This window comes from Biomphalaria glabrata, chromosome 6, assembly GCF_947242115.1.
Source record: "Biomphalaria glabrata chromosome 6, xgBioGlab47.1, whole genome shotgun sequence".
Lineage (NCBI taxonomy): Eukaryota > Metazoa > Mollusca > Gastropoda > Planorbidae > Biomphalaria > Biomphalaria glabrata.
Window position 1 is genome coordinate 9,991,361 of NC_074716.1, and position 27,341 is coordinate 10,018,701.

Sequence of the window (27,341 nt, forward strand, 5' to 3'; positions counted from 1 at the left end):
CTCCTGGTAAATCGATAGGAGCGGGAAATCTGTTTAAAGTTATAAAATGGTTTAATTTAATAATTTATAAATCTTGAATTAGAGCGGCTCCTATGAAAGTGGGGGTCCTATGAAAGTGCGGGTCCTATGAAAGTGCGGGGCCCACTGCGGTCGCATGGGTTGCAGTGGCCTAAGGCCGGCCCTGTAAAATAGCGGCGTATGCTACGCCGCCGGTCTACTAGTAAGTAAATTTAAATTAACTTACGAAACAATTGTGCTGAGTACCAGCAATGGTATAGAAAACTTATTGGCGGTTCAGAGGCGTTGTGAAAGAGGGGGGGGGGGGCACGAGGCCCCGCGCCAGTCGTATTCCCATATTATATCTCATATATAGTATTTTGTTGTTTTTTTTTTACATAAAAGTTGATGTTTAGTATAAACTTCATATCTTATACATGTATGGTATGCATGTATGTGTATGTGTATATGTATAGTCCTCTATAATAGGCCTAAAAGCTGGCATCATAAATAAAGAAGCGTGTCGGTAAAACCATTATTATGAGTATAAGATTTATTAGACGTATCTTTCAAGCAAATACACTCTTAGAAATCCATTCACATCGTTAATTTTTACAAAACTTATATCAATTCACTCTGTCTGTCTGTCTGGTAAAAAGCTATTGATATTGTCCCTTAGATAGCATGGAGATAAAAATAACATTTTCAACATATGATTTTTTTTAGTTTAGAATTAGACAGAAAGAAAGAGAGAAAGAGAGAGAGAGAGAGAGAGAAAGAGAGAGAGATATCTTTTCTGAATTGCGATGTGTTTAGACCGATTCTAATTGATAACAATAGTAATAATAATAATGCAAATAATAATAATGACAATGTCTATGATTCCAAAGATAAAGGCTGAGTGCAGTGTTTTACGTGATTACGCATACCCAGTTGAGACCTGCATATTTTTCAACATCCAATTTTCTTCTTTAGTGCCTGTCTTTAACAAGGATTTTTCTTCGGGTATGAAATCGGTATCAAGTGGGTATCAAATGGGTATCAAGTGGATATCAAATGGGTATCAAGTGGGTATCAAGTGGGTATCAAGTGAGTATCAAATGGGTATCAAATGGGTATCAAGTGAGTATCAAGTGGGAATCAAGTGGGTATCAAGTGGGTATCAAATGGGTATCAAGTGAGTATCAAGTGGGTATCAAGTGGGTATCAAGTGGGTATCAAATGGGTATCAAGTGGGTATCAAATGGGTATCAAGTAGGTATCAAGTGGGTATGAAGTGGGTATCAAATGGGTATGAAGTGGGTATCAAGTGGGTATCAAATGAGTATCAAATGGTTATCAAATGGGTATTAAATCAAACTTACAATAAAAGTAAACAATATAATGTCACATATAATGGCATATTTCACCAGAAGTAAATAAAATTCCTAAAACTTTAGTACACACCAAGAGATGACTTAATGAACTTGCACATGTTAATTTTATTTTAATATTTATTTTGACACACTCTGTCTCTATCAGCATATCTAATGGATCCACTACTTCGCACATAATCAGTCTTTCACTTATCCAAATAATAACAACAACAGTCAAGCAATACAAAGTTACACACATTAGCGCTACCGGTAACTCAGGACACACTTACTATCACAAATCCCACAGTTCCTGGTGTGGAAAGGCTATTGTATTTATAATATATTGGTCATCTAAAAAAATGTAAACTTCAGTTACAATTGTATTGTTAAGTTATATACGTTCTGTAATACTGTTACATTTAAAAAATGTTTACTTTTATTTTTAAAGAGAAAAAAAATTAATTTCGTATGCTATAAGTGAAACATAATTTAAAACAAGAATTAATAAGTAGTTGTTCATATTATCGCGTGAACTGTAGTCTGCAGACATTCACCAAAGTATAGGAAGGGGAGAATTTTTTTTGTATTTTTTTTTTTGTCTATATCACTTTTACTTACTTAGACTTAGGTCCTCCCGCGCCGTTCGGCGCATTGGGCGGCAAGCTGTCTCCATAAAGATCTGTCACTGGCAATGTCTGAAGCCTCCTCCCACCTGGTGTTTACTGTTCTGAGGTCCTCCATGAAGGTGTGTCGCCAAGTAATACGAGGACGTCTCTGTTTGCGCTTTCCTCTTTTTGGCTTCCATGTTATCGCAACTCTTGGTGTGCGTAATTCATTTTGACGTAGAACATGTCCCGCAAACCTCATGCGACGCTCAGTCACAAGCTCACTAAGTGTTCGACTCCCAGTTCGGCATAGGATTTCCTTGTTTGAGACCCGATCTGTGTAACTGACTCCCAAAATCTCTCTAAGCCATCTCTGTTGAGCCAGATTTAGTCTTTTCTCAATTTTGACAGATGACTTCCACGTCTCACATGCATATATATATATGTGTTGAGAAGGTGTATTTTTGTCTCGAGTCCAATCTCTTGCCTTGTCTAAATAGGCTGCAGCCTTTGGAAAATGCTCCCTGCCTTTCCTATTTGGCACGCTACATCATGGTAAGCATCTCCATCATTTGTTATGATGCTGCCATGGTACGTGAACTTGTCCAGCTCTTCAAGCTTTGACTCGCCAAGTCTGACGGGAACACCCTTTGCCTTATATCCCACTCGCATAATTTTAGTCTTATCCAAGTTTATGCGGAGGCCAATTTTGGGTGCCTCTCTGTCTAAGCTCTCCGTCATTTCTTGAATGAATTTATTTGTAGCCCCGAGTGTGCAACATCATCAGCAAAGTCCAAGTCCGTCAATCGGAGTTGTTCATGCCATGGAATACCAAAGGCAGTCTGGTTCATTGCTCTCCTCATTATGTAGTCGATGGCTAGGAGGAAAAGGAAGGGAGATAAGATGCACCCCTGTCTCACACCTGTCTCGATTGTAAAAAACTCTGTTGTTCCCTCTTCTGTTTTAATGCAGCAACTAGACTGACTGTAAAAGTGTCGTAGGATCTGGACGAATTTTTCTGGGATACCGTATTCTCTAATGATTTTCCAAAGTGATTCTCGGTGGATGTCTATATCACAGGTCACTGATAATTATGTATAATGTAAAGGTCATCTGTTTCTATGGCAAACGGTTAACGAGGAAGTCATGAGGCCAGCACAACGACTAACCGATTAACTTTCCCTGATTAATTTCAGGTACCCTTTAGAAGCAAACCCCAAAAATTAACAAGGTAACGAAGACAGTTTGTGTGGGAACACAAACTCAAAATCGGCCCCCAAAGTGGTCAACCCAGGTAAGGTAAAAAGGCATGTTTCAATATTTTCAGAAAGAGTATCAGAATGAAATTCTATCAAATGCAAATGGCAAAGAAGAATGGAAAAAGAAGGTTGACAGATCTTGAGTGGTGCCCCAACGGTCCAGCAGATCAAGGGATAGGTGAAAGTAAAGGAGAAGTTCGATGTGCGCCTTGCATATAATAATTATCTAATAGATCTAATTGTTCTGTAAGGGTCAATCTCTTATTCAAAGCCTTAAGACAAAAAAAAAACATTTTTGTAAAAAAAAAAAATTATCCTCTTCCTATACTTTGGTGAATGTCTGCAGATTGCAGTTCACGCGATAATATGAAAAACTACTTATTAATTATTTTCGCTATTATTAAACGAAGACATTTTTCTAAGTAATCGTAATCTTTGCTGCCCTTTTCTGCTGATATAATCAGTGTTTGCGGTAAAATTTAATTTGTTTTCTTAGATAGTACCAAGGTATTTGAAAGTTTGCACTATTTATATGGTCATTTTCAGCAACATTTTCCTTTTTTCCCTACATGAGTTATATACTTGAACGACCTTTTAACCCGAGTGCAGAGTTTCATACTGTTATGATAACTTAGTTATGACCTACATAAATTGTATCCAATGCAGACGAAGCCGTTGCATTCCCAATCCATGTTTAGTTTTCTAATCCCCTGCGCAAGGCGGGAGCTTAGGCTCTCTAAGCTTCGTATCTTTCACTCAATATTTTTTCTGTGCTCAGGCAGAAAAGTCAACTACTCTACGAAGTATTTACATTGATAATGAATCGAGCAGTCACAACTCTTGGAAACCTAAATAACATTGTGTTTTTCTTGCCTAAAATAAAAAAAAAGGGATACGGTCAGCAGTTGTTATATATGTTTGTTTCGTGTGTACGTTTAGAAAACGGGCTCATGACTTCATCATAAACATTGTTGTCGTTATCAGTTGGATGTTGGTTCGATTCCCGGCTAGTGTCTAGATGGAGAACTGGTTGTTTCTTCAGATGGACTTCTCTTCCATTGATATATATAGCGTCTTCTGAAAGTTCAAAACATGAATCTAATATGAGATGTAAGTTTTACACACACAGTCTTTAGGATCATCAAACTACATAATCTCCTTAAGTTACATTATTTCCCATTAAACTTTTATACAGATATACGCTAATTGGTTGCTTGAAATTAAGTTATCGAATCAGATCTGAAATACAGCAAAACTTACTGTGATCCAGTGATGAAATTTTATTTCCTTTTTTTTTCACTTTTTTTCACACATTTCATATTATATATTTATATTTATGTATATCAATCGTTGTTGTGTCAAGAAGTCAGGGCCGGACTTACACCACTGCAACCTATGCGGTCGCAATGAGCCCCGCACTTTCATATGCCCGCGCTAATTCTAGGTGTAAAATATTAAATTAAAACATTGCAACGTATGTATAGTAACAGGTTTTCCGCGGCTTCCTGATTTTCCGTAGGGCTCCTGGAAATTCCCTGTAATTGCAAAATATATTTAAAAAGTCCTGGAAATCTGAAAACTCATAAACATCTCAAAAACATAATTGAAAAAAAGTGTCATTTTGGGGGTGCCAATGCTACGCGCGATAAAAAAAGGCATTGTCAGCTTTCATTTAATAAAAATTTATTGTCAAGACGAATGCATTTTCAAATACTAAATCTTAATTTAGACGTTACGCTTATCTTTACCCAGACTTGGCCCCGCGCCATCCGTTTCGCATACGGCCCCGCAATAGCTAGGCCCAACCATGCAAGAGGTTCTTTTACTTTTATATTTCTCTTAAAATCAGTTATATTTGTATTTTAGTTATGTTGGTAACCTCTGCGCTGCGTCTTGAATAGGCTATATTTAAAACGGAGGAAATAAGGAAACTCTCAATTATAGTCTTGGTGCCACAAGTCATCGACCGCCAACAATTCCATCCCTTAACTCCAATATGTCAAGATGGTCAACAGACATAAAAGTTTGAACTAGGGGCGTAGGGGGGCTTGACTTTTTTTGGGGGGCCCCTGCATTTTGCGTAATATTTAATATTTAATGTGAAAAAAACAACACTTATTTGGGCCCCCCCCCCTCAAGTGAGGGCCCGGGGGAATTTTCAAATTCTCCCCCCTCCTCCCACCACCGTAGCTACGCCACTGGTTTGAACAGTGTGTGTGAGAGGGTGGTGCGTTACTAGAACAGGTAAAAGTTTGAGAAAGACTATTCATCCATTTGACAAACTTCTTTATTGGCCTCCTTCAGTCGTAGAATGACTATGGTTCATCTCAGAGCACACGTCCTCATGTGGCTGTGGAGCCCTATTTTGGAGAGACACTCCCGTCCACAGATAGCGCAGGTTAAGGCTGCTTTTACTTCGGTGGTAGAGGAGCTGGTCGTTTTTCTGATTGTACGTTTTTCTTCCTGAGCTGAGACCCATGTACTTTCACTGTCCATAGCTTTCTTGGTCACTCTCTCCATCTGGTGCGGTCTAGAGCTATGTCTTCCAAGACTACTTTATCAATAACCAAATGTATAATGTTTAAAAAAGAACCACATTAAATATACCTGTTAATGCTTGGGTAGACTCAGACATGGGTTTGTACTCATTTTTGGTTGCTGCGCTAGACTGTTTGGACAAAATGTCATTCAATGACATCACAGACTCTTTGTTTCTTTCCTTATTTGTTTCTTCACTATTGAAAGAGCAACAATGTTTAAGTCTCTATGATCTTGCATGAGATCTACAAATACTAATGTGTATTTTGATTATATAAAAAAAGTAAGGTTAACTACAGACGCATGGTGTGGATACTCCTTACGATTTTGAATATAGGTAACCCTGAATAATTAATATATATAGTCTTCTGGCTAAAATGTGTCACTGACCTATTTGTACTTAGTTTTGAGGTCAGAATTTTATTATTTAATGTGATACACTATTTTGTAAAAATGTTTATTTCAAAGATAGAAGACTGCATTTGATAATTCAAAGTCAGAGAGAGAGAGAGAGAGAGAGTGAGAGAGAGAGAAAGAGAGTGAAAAGAGAGAGAGAGAGAGAGAGAGAGAGAGAGAGAACGAGAAAGGAAGTCAAGTAAAGACATTTAAAGTAAATGGAAGGAAAGACAAATTGAATAAATGTTAGTTAAGTTGAAGATAATGGAATTTAGTTAATGTAAATTTAATTGTATTAATTCAATAACCGAGTTGAAGTAGAGATTTGAATTATTGTACAACGGAAGTTGACATTTAGTGTCGATGGAGAATCGAATCAATAAGATATGGTTCTGTTGGACAATCACTTTTATTGGGAAATCATAGTTAATTGATTCATTAATTTTAATTTAGACATTTATACTTTGTATTTATATATAAGGGCTAGTATAAATACATCATTGGAGTAAACACATTAGGCGTTTGGAGTTGACCCTACTACGTTAAAACCAAAAAAAAATGTGTCTAGATAAATAATGCTTTTGGTTCTTATTCTTTTTTAAAAATGTGTTTCTTACATAGCTTGAGATCCCTTGTTCTGTTTAGTTCGTAAACATACGATAATCACTGTTACCAGAGCTGTCAAAGCAACAAACCAACCAACTGCAGCCACAACGATAAGGACAATTTGTATTGTGTCCTCTTTATCTTGACTGTTGCCTTGAGATATAATAATAATAATAATAATAATAAGAGATAGAAAAACAAAGAAAATATGGGAACCTAGGTTTGGAGATTAAGTGTCTATGGAAATTGTCTAAAATAACAATATACCCCATTATTATTTCAACCGAGGGGATAATAACAATTGACCTCACAGACACCTTAAAGGCCCTTAACATTCCTGGGAACATCCTCGTTGCCTGTCAGAGGGCGGTACTGCTGCAGACATGCCACATCACCAGAAAATTCCTCAGTGGAAAATGTTAAAGGGACTACGATGAATTTTGTTTCTCTTTAGCGAAACTCGACACCCTGGCAGCGCCAGAGAATGACTACTCGTTAGTTTCTAACATAATAATAATAATAATAATAATAATAATTATTATTATTATTATAATTAATCGATATCATCCATAATGAAATTTGTCTTACAATTTGTGCAATTCACCAAACAAAATTTATTAACTTAAGAAAACAAAAATATACATTCACACCAGATTCACTCCAAAGTTACATTGTGAAATGTTTGTATCAGGTGATTGAATTGTATTTAATGATCTTATTGCGGAGAAAACAAAAGTGATTTTGTGTTTTCTTGTGTTTGCTATATGTGTCTTTTAACCCTTTATGATAGTAAAATCACAATATCCTAACCCAGAAAGTGCTTTGTCTTATTTCTAAAATATTTTTAGCTTTCATATGAATATTTTTTTTTTATCAAACAATGACCCAAATGTTTTTTTTTACCAAATTAGTAGACACCTAGACATGTTTTTTTCATTCAACTTTTAAAATTCTATTCTAATCCTTTTTCTTCCCTCTCCAACAGCAACTATAATGAATCGTCTCACAATTCTAAATTTAACCGTCCCACAATTCTATATTTAACCGTTTCACAATTCTATATTTAACCGTCCCACACTTCTAAATTTAACCGTCCCACAGTTCTATATTTAACCGTCCCACAATACTAAATTTAACCGTCCCACAATTCTAAATTTAACCGTCCCACACTTCTATATTTAACCGTCCCACAATTCTATATTTAACCGTCCCACAATTCTAAATTCTAAATTAACCGTTCTACACTTCTTGATTGAACCGTTCCACAATTCTATATTGGAACGCCCCTGCAATAGTATATTGGAACGCCCCTACAATACAATATTGAAACGGTCCAAAAATTCTATATTGGAACGCGAACGCCCTTACAATACAATATTGAACCATCCCTCCCTCTTTCCAAAACTTCTTGACCCCTATTGTAAACTGCTAAATACGCAGTGACTCAAAGAATACGAGGCTTGATACTCACCAGCTACAGAAGCTTGAGATATGTTTGAGGCTATGTTTGAGCTGATGGATGTTCCATTACCACAGCTTATTGTATCGTTACATTGTGAGGTATTTTTACACTCTGTGAGTCCATCTAATTCTATTAAAAAATATATAAATATATTACATAGTTCTAATAGCTAATAATTTAGTTACCTATATACATGGCGACATACATCAGCAAACACATTAGCTATAAGAATGTACAATTTTAAGAAAATATTCTTAAAGGTTTTTTGTATTATTGGTTATTATCTACTACAAAAGTTTTTTGAGTTACTTAAAATGAACCAGAATTTCGTTAGTGGACGAAAAGTTTAATTTAAATTTCTACATTAATATAAGACAACATGAAGGTAAATAGCGACAACTTACATACACTGTAAATGTCATAGTAACGGACTAGCAGGGCTCCAATTGAGTTTTTATGTAACAGAAACTCTCTTCTTTCATATCTTTCTTTATTAATTTAGTGAAGTCAGAAAAATACAATATTTAGAAATTATCGAAAACATTCCCAGTCTAAAACAAATGTTTATTTAATAAGTGACTAACCAGTGGATACTATGTATGTAGTCTGTATAGATTTACTGTCGTAGAAGCTGTCCGATGGTAATACTGATGTAATGGTGAAGGTGTAGTTTTGCTGAGGAGTCAGACCTGTCACATACACCTCCTTTAAGCTGCTAGTGACGTGACCACTGTCTGAACTGAGCCACGAAGATTCCCATGTCACAATGTAGGTCAGGTCAGAACGTTCTGACATTGTTGTCCAATTGAGGTAAATGACACTTGGAAAGGTTTTACTTGAAACTGTAGCCTTTAAATCTGAATCTTTATAACCAAAAAAAAAATAAAATAAAAAAACAACAGAATTTAAATCTAAAAGAAATTGATTTCCACAATAGGAGATTTTCATCTATGAAAGATAACTACAATTAACTTGCTTTTTAGTGTTTTCAGTGTTCAGATTGTAGACGTAATTATAATGTATACATTTTTAAAGGCTTACAATAATTTTGGGGAACTTTTTTTTGAACTGCAAATTCAAATGTATAAGCTGTATTTCTTGTAGCGCAACTAACTTCTATGTAGTTGGCAATAGTTATCATTGGCAAACTAACTTTTATGTAGTTGGCAATAGTTATTATTGGCAAACTAACTTCTATGTAGTTGGCAATAGTTATTGTTGGCAAACTAACTTTTATGTAGTTGGCAATAGTTATTATTGGCAAACTAACTTCTATGTAGTTGGCAATAGTTATCAATAGCAAACTAACTTCTATGTAGTTGGCAATAGTTATCAATGGCAAACTAACTTCTATGTAGTTGGCAATAGTTATCAATGGCAAACTAACTTCTATGTAGTTGGCAATAGTTATCAATGGCAAACTAACTTCTATGTAGTTGGCAATAGTTATCAATGGCAAACTAACTTCTATGTAGTTGGCAATAGTTATCAATGGCAAACTAACTTCTATGTAGTGGCAATAGTTATCAATGGCAAACTAACTTCTATGTAGTTGGCAATAGTTATCAATGGCAAACTAACTTCTATGTAGTTGGCAATAGTTATCAATGGCAAACTAACTTCTATGTAGTTGGCAATAGTTATCAATGGCAAACTAACTTCTATGTAGTTGGCAATAGTTATCAATGGCAAACTAACTTCTATGTAGTTGGCAATAGTTATCATTGGCAAACTAACTTCTATGTAGTTGGCAATAGTTATCATTGGGATTGTTTAGTATGTCAATTCACTTTTAAAATTCCCTCTCCCCAATCTTCCTTCTTAAATTTTCTTTGATTTCTTTAGGTTTCCTTATATCCTCTCCAATGTTCTTCATAACGTATTTTCTTCCTTTTCTAAGTTACTATGTACTGTAAAGTACTTCTTAATGTCTATTGGATCTTAAAGTAATCGAATTGCAAACAATGAGCAAAATATTCCGTCTGAAAATCTTCGAAAAATCCTCAATTATATAAAATTCAGAATTCATTTCTAGTTTGAATACATTCTGATTAATAAATTATGAAAACTGCTCTGTATCGTTCATTGTTGTGGTTTGGAATTGCTTTTGCAGGGTGGTGCAAGCTGACACCCATGGCTCAAAGTCGTAGCTTCATCTTGTTTGTTATAATATTAAAGAAAAGAACTGCCCCCCTCCATTCGGGCCCTCATACATAATCGATATTAAATGCACAGTAAATACTTCTTGTTCATAAAATAGAAAAAAAAAAGAAACTAATCACGTGAACAAAGTATTCACTGTACCCATTGACAACTTTATCCCGTGAGGTCAGTGCTTGCCTACGTTTGATCAAACAAAAACTGCAAACGTTGACTGTGGCTGCCGAAACTGTCAATAACTTTACTAATGCTTTGCTTTTCGTGTCGATGAACGCTTATCGTGCAGTTCTGATAGTCTTCTTTGCATTGCAACGCTTGCATCGTTTTAGGATGAAGACAAAAAACAAGTTGAATTGACCATTATTTTTGCTCGAAAAGCGTGACGTAATGAAGAAACTTAAGAATTAAGATATGTAATATGTAAAGCCGTGTTCTGTAAGAACTCCCAAAATCCCAGCATGTGGTTTTTTCTCAGTGTGTCTGTCCACTGCGAATTTTCGGCAGCAGCAACTCAATATCCGGTATTAAGATTTTCTGCCAGCAGTCTCTCCTTCCTCAAGATGATACCTCTGACGTGTTCCTCAGGATGGTCAAGTTGGTTTTTGATTTAGCCATTAATGTAACTGCTGATGTGCTGTTGAGCGGCCACTATGTTAAGTTGGAAAGACTGAAACACCATGGAAACTGGTTCAAGAACAGATAATTGACGACAATGAAAAGACAAGTCAGAAACACAAGAGGAGGAGACATTTACTACATATGTGCAGTTTGTCTGGTTTCACTTGCAGCCGTTATTTTAAGATCCACGAAACAGTCAAAGATTTCTAAGTTGAGACTTAAAACTCGACTGGATTTGTATTTTTCAGTTCATTGTGTCTCACACAAAAGAGGAAAATTTAGCAACAATGCTATCGCTAGGGACAGTTACGGAAATAAATGCTAGCCATCACGGGGCAGCCTTGGCCGAGTAGTTTGTCCATGTCTAGACTATACAAGGACGTTAGACACATGCAACAGGAACTAAACCAAGGAAGTCAAATACAATAGCAATCAACGAACCGAACACTCAAAGACTTCTGCTCAGTGCCTGAGATATCTGTAATAAAATACCCAGAAAATGTAATTAATTTAAAATGCTACAGCTCATATTTTTTTTTTGGTTTCTTGCTGCTGCCAGTACTCCGTAGATCCAAATCAACCTTTTGACTCGAACGATGACATGTGAAGAACTTTCTTGTATCTATTCTATTGTTTACGGATGGACGTGTTTAACCTGCTGTTTTATCAAGCGCTGACACCGACTGCAAATTCGAAAGACTCTTCACTTTTGTTCAAAGAAAATATAACATTTATCACATCGAAAGATAATTGGCAAAAAAAAAATTCTAGACCTTAACTACATATTATAAAATTTATTTTAAAATTAATTTATTAAACTCTTGAATCAATAATGCATGGGCACCCAGTAAGGGGGTACATGGTGATGCACTTGCACCCCCCTAGATTCTGACTACATCTACATCTAAGTAATAAAAACAAAGCAGACTGGAAGATGTATTTCGTTATAAAATTTAAAAAAAATATATGGCTAAAACGTGGCTACTCAGAATTCAGAAGTGCACGTACATGGTTGGCCATCCATTCCATAGGCCTAAGGCTAATCTACTACTACATTAACCAGTGGAAGCACTACTTCTTCAGTTACTACTTAAAAGTTAATTAATTTGAGGGTGCGAAAAAAATGGCTTGAATTTGGCAACTCAGAATCCAGGGGGTGCTAGTGCACCTCTTGAACCTCCATGCTAGCGCCCATGCCTGGAGCCTAGATGAATTTCCTTTCTATGCTGACAAGCTTCATCTGCCCGTAGCTCCTTGTTTGTTGGCGCCGCGCCAGGTATGCCTTCGCCTTTTCAACTGTTAGTAGAAGATTCGCCAGGATCAACAACTAAGCCACGTGAGCATGTCCTAATAATCAGAAGCTGTTGGAGACGCATGCCATTCTGGAGTATTTTATAGACTATTAGAGCTAATTCCCATGGGCAACTTCTGGCCGTGAAGATCTTTAAGCCCTTACTTTATCATAATTGATAGATGTAACAAATTTGCATAATTGTGAACTCGTTTGAATGGATCTAAAACAGTACCCTGCGCTTATAAATCAGTAACAAAATCCTGATTGTATGGAGTATTTTCATATATTTTAGTCTTTAGTTTTGATGTCAAGTTACATGCCATAATATTATTGCGTTGGTTGATTATATACAGTGAATATACACAATCTCGAAATTAACGAACAATTCAAATTACCCCAGTAGCATGTCCCTAGCTTCTCATACTGGTCGCTAGAGCAAAGACATCTAGTTGTGTTCATTCTGTCTGTTGAACAGGTGAAGTCTGTCGCACACATGTTATTGATGCTTGGTACGCACATTGCTCCGTGAAGTAGAGCTGTAAAAAAAACAAAATAGTAAATAAAATTAAACATTTTTTTATTGTTATTATTAGTCAAACCTATGCCCTTGAAATATTTTTTGTTTGTTTTTAAAAATACAATTTCGCAAGCCATTTTCAATAGGGTTATGAAAGTATATGAGATGTCTGGACAACTGTAAATAACTTAGGTAAGAACTCAAATTAGCACCTCAAAGCGACAACGAAGACCATAAGAGAGTGTTCATTAAATTCCTATTCTGGTCCTTTAAGTAATGGAATGTGTTTTCCAGGAGGGGTGCCACAAACCGCCTTTGTGTGTAATGCTCAAGTTTTGGTAATACAGGCATGTTTACCCTGACGATGTGTACCCATCACCTTTACTTCTGCCCTAATTAGAGCTGGGAGAACTCAATAGACACCCTAAATATCCCGAAATTAAAAATCCCAGTTGTCACCAGGATTCGAACCTTGGACCCCGATTTGGAAGCCAAGTGCTTTACCACTCAGCCACCACAATGATATGTGCAAAGAAAACAACTAGCACACTTTTGAAGAAGAATCAACTCTTGCAGTCAATCAATAACGTATTTGAACTTCTTAAAGTGCCTACATCAAATAGGCTACAAAGCTATTGAATTAGTCACCGTACATCGCACAAGACAAACTATCTCTCTCAGATGGAAAAAGCTGTCTTTCTCGAATACAAAAAAAAACAAAAAAAAAAAACACACTCTCTAAATAAAAACTCTGAAACTCTCCTGAAATCAATATCCATCTACACTCCTTATATTCACCTTACAGTTATTTACGTTGCCACAAACTGTCTCTCTAGAAGTTGTACCCAAGGTGGTTGTGAAGGCTCGTGGTCTAGGGGGTTGAATCGCAACTCCACACCTTAGTCTAGTTATTTTCTAATCGGAAGACAGGAACATCTATCTAGCACTAGCAAACTCTTATCTTATATAATACAGACGTTACTTCAAAAAAGAAGATGATTACGTCCTACGCGTGTCCCTATGTCAATCCAATCATGCATGTTAATCAATGACTTAAATTCTGCCAATTCTTGTTGACTCAAGCAAGCCATTCCATGCTCTAATAGCATTAGATAGATTCAGATTAATACTAATTTCACAACTAAAGAAATAAATGCGACTAGACTGTACACGTTTCAATTCCCACACTAAAGCTCTAAATCCCGCAGTATCAAATCATTTCCTTAACTCCTCCCAAAAAACCCCAGATCTAACCAATCCATTCAGTGTTATGAGATGCCTCGCCAGCGCGTATCAGGTGACGACATGGAATTTCCTTACGCCTGGCTAAATCCTAAGTTTATTAACCTAGATTAGGTTTATTTAAACTGATACGTGAAACGATCTATCTCAGATAGGAAAAACATTTCCTGCTCTAACAAAAAAAAAATGCGTTTTCCAACTCAGACTCTTTCAAAATCTTCTCTTCAACTGAATCAAAAATAAATTAATTCACAACCATTCAGGTGTCCCCGTAGACAGCCATTGCTGAAGTCAAGTGACTGCGTGACGTCTAGCATGGTAAGTTCAGAAAATACAGTAAATTTTTACTTACGTTTTGTGCAGTGTCCCGTTGTAATGTCATAATAAAAGGACACGTTACAGCTACAAATTCCCCCCAAACAGTCAAGGTCATCTGAACACCTGTGTGTACTGTTACAGACATGCCCGTATGCTTGACCTTCGAATATCAAACATTTAGTTTGCATATATATGTTAAAAACAGATATTGTAACAAAATATTTTGGCTTTAAACATAAGAATGTTCTATTGAGATTACATGATCTATAATTGTAATTAAAAACACAATACAGTGATCTAAAATATCTACTTAGTTGTGTTTACCTAGTGTCACAAATAGCGCAAAGAAACCGTGTCCAGAGTAGCTCGAATCACTTGTAAACACAATGAACATGTTGTTGGAGGTAGAGGTCAGGTTCTTTTGTGTGCCGTTATTATAGCCAGAATAATTATAGATTGGACTTGAAAAAGTATTTGGTCCGTCATAAACAATCAGCCTATCATAATTTGTCTCCAGATCTAGATAGAGCAAGCTAATGGAACAAAAACACTTTAAATATGTTCAAGCCGTTCACAAAATAGATTTAGAATATCACTTGAGCAGCAGCTGAACTTAGGTAGTCATCGTTGCTAAATCTGCATATTCCCTTTTATCATTTAATTAAAAGTGCGATTGTAAATATGTCACTGGAGGATCCAGGAGGGGGGCGGTAGTGGTGATAGTCCCCCGCTCGACCGATCCCCCCCCCCCGAATTTATTACTTATGTTAATAATATATACAGATTATTTATACTTCAACCTATTTTTAGATCATATCATAATTATTTTAAGAAAGAATTTGTTTTCGAAAATTTAGAATTCATACGAATATAAATATGGGACTATAACTCACAATTTATGCTTGAATCCTTAAAAATGCAAAACAAAAATTAGAGTAGAATTTAAATGCTCGACTTCAATTTTCCAACGATTCCGATTTTCTTTTTAGAGCTTTACATTTTAGTTTTGTAACAAAACAAAGTTTACAAATAGGCCTACTGAACACAATGTACCACTTACAAATTAGCTTTTTTTTTTAAATTTTATTTTTTGAATAATTTTTTTTCGGCATATATATATATGCTGTATGTGCGTTTATGCAAATAGGGTTAGGGTTTACTGGGCGTTAGAGTTTGAAAAAAAAAACGCCCCCGACCCCCACCCAAACCAACGTTCTGGATCGCTAGTGAAATACAACAAGAGTTAGCAAATTTCGAAACCGATTTTACGATTTCTGTTTTACATTGCCGTCGTCTTTTATATTACAATATCCCCACAAATATACAGTTGTACTTAATGTGCAGTATTTTACTTTTCACACTCGTGCATAATGTTCCGGAACTGTGGAACTATTTTACTTAATGTTACCCTTGTGACTGCTGTCAAATTACAGTCATCAAAATCGACCAATAATTATACTTGTTTAGTTTCTACACACAAAAAAAATACTTGATCACTGAAGGAGACAATATATGTTCCGGAAGTTAAATGTCGGGACGAGCGAAATTTGCCCTTGCGGAGCATCACCAGAGAATGCTGACCATGTCCTTTAATGGTGCATACTAAATCAAGAGACCCGAACAAGTCTCTGGCCCCTAATCCCTGTTATAGAATCAAAACTATTCCGAGAACTGCCTAATCTGGAAACCACTGCACGGTTTATTCTCAGATATAGGATTACTGATCTAAACCCTCCAACATGTAAAATGAGAACGAAGAAGAAGAACAGATGTATGTGTGTACCCAAATAGTGTGAACAGCCATAAATTTTTTTTAAGTGTTGAAATGCAGCTTCTAGCACCCATAAGACTCACGTGGAAGTACTGACTGGAACTTCTCTTTGATTGGAGTTATGGCCTCTGGAGTAGAATCAGCTTTTGCACTAAATAGTGAGCTGATGGTATTGAAAACTTGTTCTTGACGTCTTATAATTCGATTTTATAAATTGCACAATTAAGGAATCTAAATAATATTTGTACTTTTGATTATTTCACTAGAAATAGTTTCACATTTCAATAACAAAACCTGTTTTCTTTTGCTTGCTTGTAGAAATGGGAATGCCTTGTTTGAAAAGATTTAACATGCATTTGGATTTCATATGCAAAAGGCCCATTGCGATAGCACTTATGAAACATGTCTTCCACTCTTCATTAGAAATATTGGTAACAAGGTTACAGTCAATGCCCTTCAAGTAACATAACAATTTCTTCCTTGAGATTTTATATTGTTCTTATTTGCCTATCCCATGGTAAAAAAGCGGATACATTGGATTATATTGTTCATAAATCATAAATCGGAACTACCACTTATCTCTTCAAAGGTTGACTAGTATGCTACCTTTGTTTGTATTATTTTGAAATTTTATGCAGCTTTGTGCAAACTTTCCTGTTTAGAGTTTATGGTTGGGATATTTTTTTATTAAAAAAACAACAACAAAACAATTTCAACCAGTCAAAGATCTAGCTCCATCAGTTGTTACACTTGCATCTTGTTCCAAGTCTTCATAGCATCGAATAAATACTGATCAGAGATTGTGTCTTCTATTGAGTGTATTGAGGTAAAGCCAATAAGCATATTCTTCGTTTACTTGAAACTTTTTATAATGAGACAGTTTCAATAATTTATATAGATATTATTTTTAATACATTTGCTTTTTTATATGTATATACTGTGGACACACCTTATTTCTGTTGGAGTCGGCGGGCCGCATAAAACACTCAGGCGGGCCGCATGTGGCTCGCGGGTCGTAATTTGCCCACCCCTGGTTTAGAAGATTATAACGGTCAAACTAGAGTTTTTCCAATGTGGCCAAAGAGCCAGTAATTCTTTTTCCAACGACATACATCAACGGTTCAAATTTGTAGGCAAATTGCTAGAGCCGTTTTCGAGATCCTTGTCCGCCCAAGCTTTGCCCAGCACCATATTGAACATACAGTACATGTACTTATATTATTATTCATTTCCCAAACGGGAAAATCCGTTAATTATTCTGGATGGTCTGTCTGTCAGTATGTCCGTCTCACTTATCGAGATCTCAAAAATTAAAAGCGCTGTTAAAAAAAACGTATTTTGTCTTTTGAAACTGAATCATTTTGTTTTTTTTAAATCAAATACACTATGAACATTTTGTATGGAGGAAGATAGGATTGTGGTTGCTGATCTTTTTTTGTTCAGAGTTTCTGATATTTAAACATTATACTTCTTAGGACTTTTTGTTGACCAAAAGTGTACGTTGAGTTTATTTTGGTAAAAAATTGAGTATAGTAGAACACCAGTGACATACTCATTTGTCAAAAACAAAAGCGCTGTCTTTTTACATGAATAGTTTTATTAAACAACGGATAAAACTGAAAACACTAGCTAATGCACATTTATTTTAAATATATTCATATATTATAAAACAAAATATAGATAACTATTCTATGGTATTATAAGGAAATACCTTAAAGAAACAAAGTGTCCTGACTTAGCTGATATGTGCCATGTATAATAACAGTTTTCAAGATATCCGTATGGATAACCAGGATTCATTATGTAGCCAGAAGTGTCCGTCAGAACAGTGTTATTATCTAAAACAAATTAAATCATAAAATGCAAAGAATCTAATATCAGCTTCGTCTTACAAGGCTCAACGCTTGCAAAGAAGAGACAAACAACAGAAGAGCCTATTAGTTCTAATGATTAATAATTATTTAAACTAAAATTCAAATAATAATAAGAAGAAGATATTCCCCAGTTTACTGATCACTAATTATACAGGGATAGGCCCATTTTGATTGACTAAACGGTAGATTTTAATCGCCCTGATCATTGATAAAAAAAGGAAAACCGCTGACATCTTTATTATCTAAAATGACAATATACACTATTGTTATATCAACCGAGGGGATATGACAACGGACCTCACAGACACATTCAAGGCCCTTAACATTCCTGGGAACATCCTCGTTGCCTGTCAGAGGGCCGTACTGCTGCAGACCTGCCACATCACCAGAAAATTCTTCAGTGGACTACAATGAATTTCGTTTCTCTTTATTTTTTATTACTATCGGGACATACGGTCGAAGTGGGGGCTGCTCCAACTATAAAGGAATATACAGACATGTGGAACTTCATAAATCTCAAGTGATAAAACATATTTTCTAAGGTAAGGACAAATAAAAATGTAACAAATATGCTGTGGCTTATTTCTTTTAGGGTCATGGATTTTTAGAGCAAATTATAAAGTATTTCAGAATTCTTCTAGGAAAATCAACGATTTATTAAAGTTTGAATACTTTTGGCAGGAGCTTTTCTTTTTTTTTTTTAATTTATAAAATGTGTACTCAGAGTTCATTGTGAAAGATTTTAATTTCCTGTGTAACTCATTTGCTACCACGTGATCTCTATTCCAATATGCTGGAGTTAAACGCGTTTCTCTGGTTTGGGGGGGGGGGGTCGTCTATTTTAAGTTATCATATTTTCAGCTGAAGAACGTAAAGGAGTACCCTCCAACTTGCAAACAGCATTCACCAAAAACCTTCTTTTCTGTAGTATTGGTGTAGGGAGCAAAAATATAGGAAAAATGATAGGACGGTGCACGACAATTTAATGACGCTTTAACTCTTTCTCTCCTAACAGACGATACCAGCGTTGATTCCGCCAGAATGTGGTAAATAATTACGGAGAGAAAGAGTTAACACCTTTCACAGAGAACCACATCTAAGCAGCGGCAGGTCAAGAAATTCTATTGGGAGTTTAAAATTTGCAACAGAGCTTAAAAGTATACTTGTTATCACGTAATGAAACCTTGCAGAAAACGGAAGAAATCCTATGCCGAAGAAGGCACTCGACTACTTCATGAGATTCTGACAGAGCGTCGCACAAAGTTTGCGGAGCAAGTCCTCCTCAGAAATGAATCGCAAGTCTTAAATGTTTGGTTAACATCAAAGTTAAAGAGAACGAAAAGATGGACGTCGTCGTATAAAATGGCGCCGGACATTTACTGAGAATTTTTAGAGCAATGGACACCAACTGGGAAAAGCATGCAGGAAATGCTGGAGACCAATTTTTTGAGACAGCATGCCGCGTAATTCGCCGAAAGACACGGGTTTATGAACGCTATTTACATTTCAAGTAACACATGGTTTAGTAAGACCTTGACTTGTTAAACACATGGTTTAGTAAGACCTTGACTTGTTAAACACATGGTTTAGTAAGACCTTGACTTGTTAAACACATGGTTTAGTAAGACCTTGACTTGTTAATGTAAAATTTATATTTATATGCTTAACATTAAAACAAGCAAAATAATTTTAAAATCTTCTTATGATAAGAAAAAGCTTTTGTAATGTAAAGATCTCCACACTTGCAATCATATCTCTCAATAATGTAGAAGTTATTTCACTTTTTCAATATCAAATTAAATAATTAGTTACCAATATTTAATTTACTAATTGGTTAGTTTTAGAACGATAAATAATTGTTTAAAGTTTCAACTTGATCCGAGAATTTATCAAAGGGGACACAACCTAACATTTAGCTATATCTGTAGGCTGAAGGATCAATTTCACTTGTTAGTGTCAAACAAAATAATTAATAACCAGAAATTAATTGACTAATTGTTTAAATTTTGTATTGATTCATGTCTTTGCCAATAAATAAATGTGCATAGTTTCTAAGTTTTGAATATAAGTGTGGGAAAAATAATGTGTTCAAACCTTTACCCAGACGGACGGACAGACAGACAGACTGAGTTGATGTAAACTTTACAGACAAAATGTAGAAGTACTATTAGCGAGCGTTTACTAACTAGACAAAGTTCGTTATTAAGTAATGAAAAAAGGAGGTTACAAAGACAGTTTGTGTGGAAACACAAACTCAAAATCGGCCCCCGAAGATCTAAACGGGACGGATGGATGGACAGACAGACAGACCACCAAAACCAATAGTGTCTTTTTCCCTTTAAGGGGCGCTAAAAAAATGACTTACCTCTAACTGAGTAACTTCCTCTAAAACCTCTGTATCCGCTATCAGTTAACTTGTAATTGATAGAGATGACGTTCTTGCGAGACGCAAAATATAGTGCACTGGACGTATTCTTTAAACAGATATATTCTGACGCGATGACGTTGTTTATATTATCAGTCACGTAGACATAATTGTTTTGGCAGTTGCTTGGGTTCAGATCTATATAACATAATCTAAATAGGGCAGAAATAAATAGAAATAGAAAATTTAAAAATGATTATCTTATCTAGATGAAAACAGATGCGATAATGAAGAAATATGCTTTGATCAGGGCCGGTCCTAGCAATTTCGAGCCCCTCTGCGAAACGGAATTACGCGGGGCCTAGTCTGGTAAGGATAAGTTTAATGTTAACATTAAGATTTTGTATTAGAAAATACATTCGTATTTACAATACATTTTTATTAAATGAATGTCGTTTTTTTTTTATCGCTCGTAGGATTGGCACCCCAATATGATAAATTTGTCTATTTTTCAGGAGATTTGTATGCTTTCAGGAGATTTCCAAAACTTTTTGTATATTTTGCAATAACAAGAGATTTTCACTAGCCTCAGGATAATCAGGAAGCTGCACAAAACCTGTTATTATATATATATGTTGTAATGTTTTAATTTAATAATTTACACCTTGAATTAGCGCGGTGTCTATGAAAGTGCGGGGTCCACTGCGACCGTATAGGTTCCAGTGGCCTAAGTCCGGCCCTGGTTTTGATAATAATAATAATTAGGGCTTGTCTTTGAGTCCGAAGATTAATGAAAAGTGCAGAATTTCCCGTGGCTACGCAGACTCAGCTGCGATAAGGATTTTCTTTTTCCAGTCTAAGTCTGTCCTTAGTCTCACATGTTTGTGTGTGCAGTTGTGGAGACCTATGTTTTGAGGAAACATTTGTGCTTACAAAAGTAGTATTTTTGAACATTTTGTTTTAACTCCTCTCCTGTGGTGACGATTATGGTACGCGCCAACGCATTGTTCAACTGGTGAAGGACAGATACTGAGCAACGTGAGACAGTGGATTCCGGCTTTAGAGGGACAGACAGAACTTAATGTTTTAATTACTGTATAGTCGCTATTTACTTTTAATTTGTTATTTAATCATTAGACTTATGTATTCATTTCCTATCATTGAGTGCTTACCACATTGACTACAATATCATGGTAAGTTGGAATCATAAATCGCGATATTTATTTATGAAATAGTTAAACTTCATATTTCATATACATGTGGGGAGCTTTATAAGATTAGACATTTTGTATACTGGAATATAGTATAACAAAATATAAAATTCTTATAAACGTTCTGTATTCTTTTATTTTTTTGTTTTATTATAGTCAGACATTATCGCGATACCCTGATATAATTGTTATACATGAAGTAGATGAAAAATGAAATTAAAAAAATTCTATTACACAAGAGTTACATAGGTATACATGGGCGCTGTGAAGGTCCAGTTATAGAGACTCCCTGGTGGCATATCATCAAAACTGATTGTATATTCATTCTCTGAAATAGATTAATGAATTTGTTATATCTCATGCTAGTAGTTGACGATATTTTTTTTTTAATTCAACATAAGGAAACACTACTCTAGACTATCAATCCTTTAGACTATCAATTTTCTAGACTTTCGATTCTCTAGACGATGAGTTCTCCAGGCTATCAATTCTCTACTCTAGACTATTAATTCTCTAGACTATTAATTCTCTAAACTATCTTTTCTCTAGACTATCAATATTTTAGCCAAGAACTTATCAGGCAGCATACATATAATACTATTAATGTTGTTAGTTATTTAATGCGAGTTCGCATGGGCGTAGTCAAGATTTTTTTTGGGGTGGGGATTTTTTCCTCCCTGCCCCCGCTCCACACACATACACACACACATACACACACACATATATATTTGTTTGAGCGCTTTGAGCTCCGTTAGCGGAATCCGGGGCGAAGCCGCTGCACCAAGCACTATTTCCGGTATTTAAACCCCCCCAAAATGCATATTCTGAGGTATCTACAATGCATTTTCTCCTATTAAAAAATGTTAGTTAGAATACCAAATATGCTATTCACTGCATTTTATTATTTAAGCCTAACGAAATTTGTCTTAGAAAACACATCAGTACTAAGCTATTCTGAAGTGAGCCTCTACCGTTGTTCTGTCTCTAAGCTATTCAGAAGTGAGTCACTACCGTTATTCTGTCTCTAAGCTATTCAGAAGTGAGCCTCTACCGTTGTTCTGTCTCTAAGCTACTCAGAAGTGAGCCTCTACCGTTATTCTGTCTCTAAGCTATTCAGAAGTGAGTCACTACCGTTATTCTGTCTTTAAGCTATTCTGAAGTGAGCCTCTACCGTTATTCTGTCTCTAAGCTATTCAGAAGTGAGTCACTACCGTTATTCTGTCTCTAAGCTATTTCCGTTCTACGTTTTTTAATGTACAGTCACGTCACTAAAGGAAATCGCCAATTAGTTTAAAGTTACGTACCTGTGGTGCATCTGGCATTACATGCGTCGTAAGACTTTCCCGTCGGGCACGCACACTTGGTGTTATAACAGTATTCTGTGATGCACTGTGTGCTAGAAGTACAGTCCATTCCAAACACCAGTTTTCCAGTTTCATTATTTACACAAACGTTTTCAGTACCTGAACCAGATACCTGAATATACAGAAAACATAGCATCATTTTTCTATTGTATAAGCTGTGGGTGGGCAGTAACTAGTAAGTAGCTCAAATAAATGTTTATGTATAAGTTAGCTAAAAATATTCCTAAATAAAGTAATAGCATATACATAGATGACATTGTTGGTAAGCTTTAAGATATTGGTGCTAATGTGTGTTGCGTGCGCGGCATAGCCTTTCTCCCTAGTTGATTTCTTGAACTTGTGCAGCGCAATCAGCCGTCATGAATCTAGCTTAAGTAGACGTCTCGCCTTAGTTTTTGAAGTTGCTCCGTTGGAGAAGCTCTTGTGCTGATGTTTGCTTTTGGCTTACTGTTTCCTCGTTGTAACAGGTACATACGTTCAAAGATAGCCTTAACTAGTCTCAATCTGTTTTGGTTTTGGTGGGCGTATTATGGGGCCTGACTTTGGAGATGTGGTTGAGAGAGGTCTCGGTAGTATTGTGTCAGGCCTTGGATAGGGAAGATTCATGTGTCCTGTTGTTGTTCCTGCGCCGTAGAGACGTGTTAGGAATGTTCGAGGTGTGATATTGCTTTATATATGTTATACGCTGAGTTATACCAACTCTAATGGGTACTTTACTTTAAGTTGGGGAAAGTAAAGGCGGTTGTTCGTTGTGACACCCTGCTCGTTAACCGTTGGCGAAAGAATCAGATGACCTTAACATCATCTGCCCCATAGATCGCAAGGTCTGAAAGGCGAACTTTACTTTTACTTAACCATGTTAAAAGCTGTACACTTTATACATGAAATTGTAAAGCATTGTGTCTGTTCGTGGAAGATACATTTATTCACGTTAATATTCATTATTTTAATGTTCATTTAGATGTTCATGTAGGGTTGTCAATTTCTTGCCTACTTAAAATTATTTTGTTTTGAATGCTATTTAGGTTGCAATCCTTTACCACTGCATTAGCCTGCCGAGGTGGATAGCCCGGTTATTTTAAGTAATCCCCAAGTAAAATCTGTAAATTCCACCTTGACAAAGTGGAGGAACAAATAGCATAGTAAGTTTAGTGAAAGATGAATTAGACACAGTTATTATGTATGCTTATATTAACTCACTCTGGCTGCCTGGCTGGTAAAAGGTTTGTACATTTTATTTCTCCCATACGCAATCTCGGATGAAGTTGAATTTTTGCACAATTATTTATTTTACCTGACAACACAAGTATCAATAACAAAAAACAACAACAACAATTAGTTAAATAATTGCTTTGGTATCTAGAACAAAGGAAAGAAATTTTACTTGACTGATAAGGTCATGTAATTTAAATTAGATCCCTTTGTTTGGAAATATTATATAATCTGTACTATATTTATCAATCTTAAACTTGTACTTTTGTAAATAAACTCTTAACAATTTCTTTTTTAATATGCCTAATCTGATTAGGACTTGTCTAATCTTACCAAAGGTATTTTTAGTCTAGTATTTTCTACTTGATTTCTAGTAAGTTCCAAGGCGTAGCTAGTTCATTTCGCTTCACAAATCTCATTCTAAACCACTTACCTTAAAGATGTTATTAATAACGAACAGAACACACAATACATAGTTTCTTATCCCCATGTCTAGGTCTATCCTTAAATAGTAAAAACACCTTTAAGTTTGAACAAGTACAGTCTGAAGAGAGACATGACACTGAAATAAACTTCCTGACAACTGCTCCCTTCCCCCCCTCCTCTCTCTCTCTCAACAACGTATCGCCAATCTACCATTAGCCCTGAATATTGTTTCCATATTGTTATCTTTATACATAGACCCTCTCCCCTAAGTGTTCAAAGGTCAAGAAATAACGTACTTCTTTGAAACGTCATTTGTTTTGAATAGTGAGAGACAAGGCGCTGATAAGAAAAACACATTTCAAACCTAACAATTCTTTTTGAAATAAGGAGCTAACTTTATAGACACATCACGATTACTACAAGACTTCATTCCAGAGAGCTAGCGAGGGGCGGCAATGGGGGTACAATGTGTCAATAGGCATATAAATATATAGTCGGGCTTTCAATATATATTTTATTAAGTAGGAGCACTCATACTGTTTTAGGGAGAAGCGTCTACACCAAGATGATTCATTCATACAGCTCTTTTAAAGACGAATAAGACTAAGACTGCTTATTGATCCTTACGGAAATTTGTTGTGATGACAAGGACTCTTTTCTCATATAAAGACAACACAACAGAAACATACACATAAATAGAACAGACAGAACATCAAGAGCTCATTCATCGACTACACAGGCATCTCGGGTGCTTTTCATGTCTTCATGTCGAGTAAGGAACGAAAGAGATTTGTACCGCTCATTTCTAGCCTGGATAGATAGAGGTAATCCACTTCGCGACGACTTGACGTAGTTATGATGGAGCCTTTTCTGACGTCTACTTCCTTACGTCATCGCGGTTAAATTGCCGAGTGACGTCAACACTTTTTACGCAAACACTGGACAAGACACCCTTCTGAACACGGATATGATCTCAATATTAAGTATACCATTCCCAAGCTTTCTTTTTTTAACTTTAACTTGCGTTTTTCTTACTAAAAGTAAAGTGTGATCTAGACAATCAAGGAATATTGCCCGTACCGAAGCATACAGTACCACTAGCTGGATAAGAAGGGTACATGTATGTAAATCTTTAGGAGTTTTAGAAAAAAAAAGTTTTTAAATGTTACGGAAAATTGTTTTAGGTCTGAGCTCTTCTTATTGGAAAAGCTTCAATCTTGATGTTAAACGTCGGGGTCCGAAATTGATGTTTTAAAATATTTAGCAAACAAAATGTTTCAACGACAGGTTTTAATTTTGGCTACAGGAACTCCGCATAAAATTTTAATAATATTTGTATTTTTATTTTTAAAAAAAGGCTGTTCCTTCCATAAATCTTTGTTGAACACATTTGACTAGGCAGCGGTTCTCAACTTTTTAAGATCGGCGAACCCTTTTTACAACCACCCCACTCTGCCGCGACCCTCTCCCCCGCTCACACGTACAGCAATAGAAGAATAGACAAAAACAATCAATTTTTTCGATGGTCTAAGGTGACCCCTGGCAAATCGTCAATCGACTACCAAGGGGGGTCGCGACCCACAGGTTGAGAACCCCTGTACTAGAGTAACACCTTTAGTAAAATCACTAATTTAGAAAGTCTTCAGGATATAAGACTTAAAATTTAAGTAGCAATTATACATAAACAATGGACCATAATCTTCAAAAAAAAAATAAAATCTAATAAAATAATCAGAAATACACAAAGATAAAGGCACATTCCTCGTCCCATATGCTAGGACTAATTTGTACAAATGCTCCTTCTTCCCTAGTGCTATTAGAGCATGGAATGGGTTGCCTGAGCTAGCCAGGAAAACCAGTGACTTGGCAGAATTTAAGTCATTGGTTAACATGAATGACTAAATGCATGACGCGTAGGACGTAATCATCTTCTTTTTTGAAGTAACGTCTGTATTATATAAGATTAAGATAAGGTAAACCGACCACCAAGAAGTATCATTGTACTAGGGGGCTCTGCAGTATATCAATTAAATATGATCAGAATTATTTTTTGTAATGAAATGAAAGATTCATATGTTTAAATGAATACCCCAAAACTATTTCTTAATTGAAACATTCAAATGGTAAAACCAATATCTACATGTCTATTATCACAAACACAATTTTGAGTTTCCAGGATACTTTAATAATTTCAGGAGATTTTCATGATTTTTTTTCGTATACTTTGCAATTTTAGCAGATTTCCAGGAGCTCCAGGAAAACCAGGGGACCACGGAAACCCTGTTTAAATTTAAAATGGTTTAATATAATGATAATTTACAACTACAGTCAGCGCGGGGCCGATGAAAGTGCGGGGTTCACTGCGGCCGCAAAGGTTGCAGTGCCCTAAGGTCGGCCCTGACTATTGAGAAATAAAAACTAGAATAAACCAAGACTGATAACGTAACTTAAAGAGATGATTAGAAAAAAAAATTCCATTTGATTTCAAAAACGTTTTGCACATTAACCTATTCATCTCCATGACGTTGAATACAACTGATAACAGATACTGACGGCAGAGTTTCTCGCCAAGGCTCTACTGGAGGACTGATCCTTCTTACCTTGTCACCAATTGGAGTTCCTCTCAGATAAAAGATTTATGGATTTAGGACAACTAACCTTTGAGCGGTTAAGAAAAGCGAATAGAAAACATAGTGTATATCGTCTTATCGCTCATTTCCATGTATGTCATTCAATAGTATGAAAGTGTTA

General features: G+C 35.8%; 1 protein-coding gene across 2 annotated transcripts in view; it reads right to left on the reverse strand.

Annotated features, from left to right (window-relative positions):
• Window positions 1-532: 532 nt before the first annotated feature.
• The window catches only part of LOC106050622 (uncharacterized), a 34,852-nt gene continuing 8,043 nt past the window's right edge, over window positions 533-27,341 (reverse strand). The window contains exons 1-13 of one of the 2 annotated variants that reach the window (XM_056033451.1): window positions 24,598-24,781; window positions 22,893-23,064; window positions 21,823-21,916; window positions 20,378-20,589; window positions 17,850-17,976; window positions 14,692-14,900; window positions 14,402-14,527; window positions 12,686-12,826; window positions 8,803-9,081; window positions 8,228-8,347; window positions 6,768-6,909; window positions 5,824-5,951; window positions 533-4,293 (exon numbers count right to left, since the gene is read on the reverse strand). In XM_056033451.1, coding sequence (XP_055889426.1) covers window positions 4,115-4,293; window positions 5,824-5,951; window positions 6,768-6,909; window positions 8,228-8,347; window positions 8,803-9,081; window positions 12,686-12,826; window positions 14,402-14,527; window positions 14,692-14,900; window positions 17,850-17,976; window positions 20,378-20,589; window positions 21,823-21,916; window positions 22,893-23,064; window positions 24,598-24,654 — 1,986 coding nt within the window. In that variant the 5' untranslated portion in view covers window positions 24,655-24,781 and the 3' untranslated portion in view covers window positions 533-4,114. Of the gene's footprint in view, window positions 4,294-5,823; window positions 5,952-6,767; window positions 6,910-8,227; window positions 8,348-8,802; window positions 9,082-12,685; window positions 12,827-14,401; window positions 14,528-14,691; window positions 14,901-17,849; window positions 17,977-20,377; window positions 20,590-21,822; window positions 21,917-22,892; window positions 23,065-24,597; window positions 24,782-27,341 lie in introns of those variants that run through there. The other variant, XM_056033452.1, reaches the window with a different exon arrangement.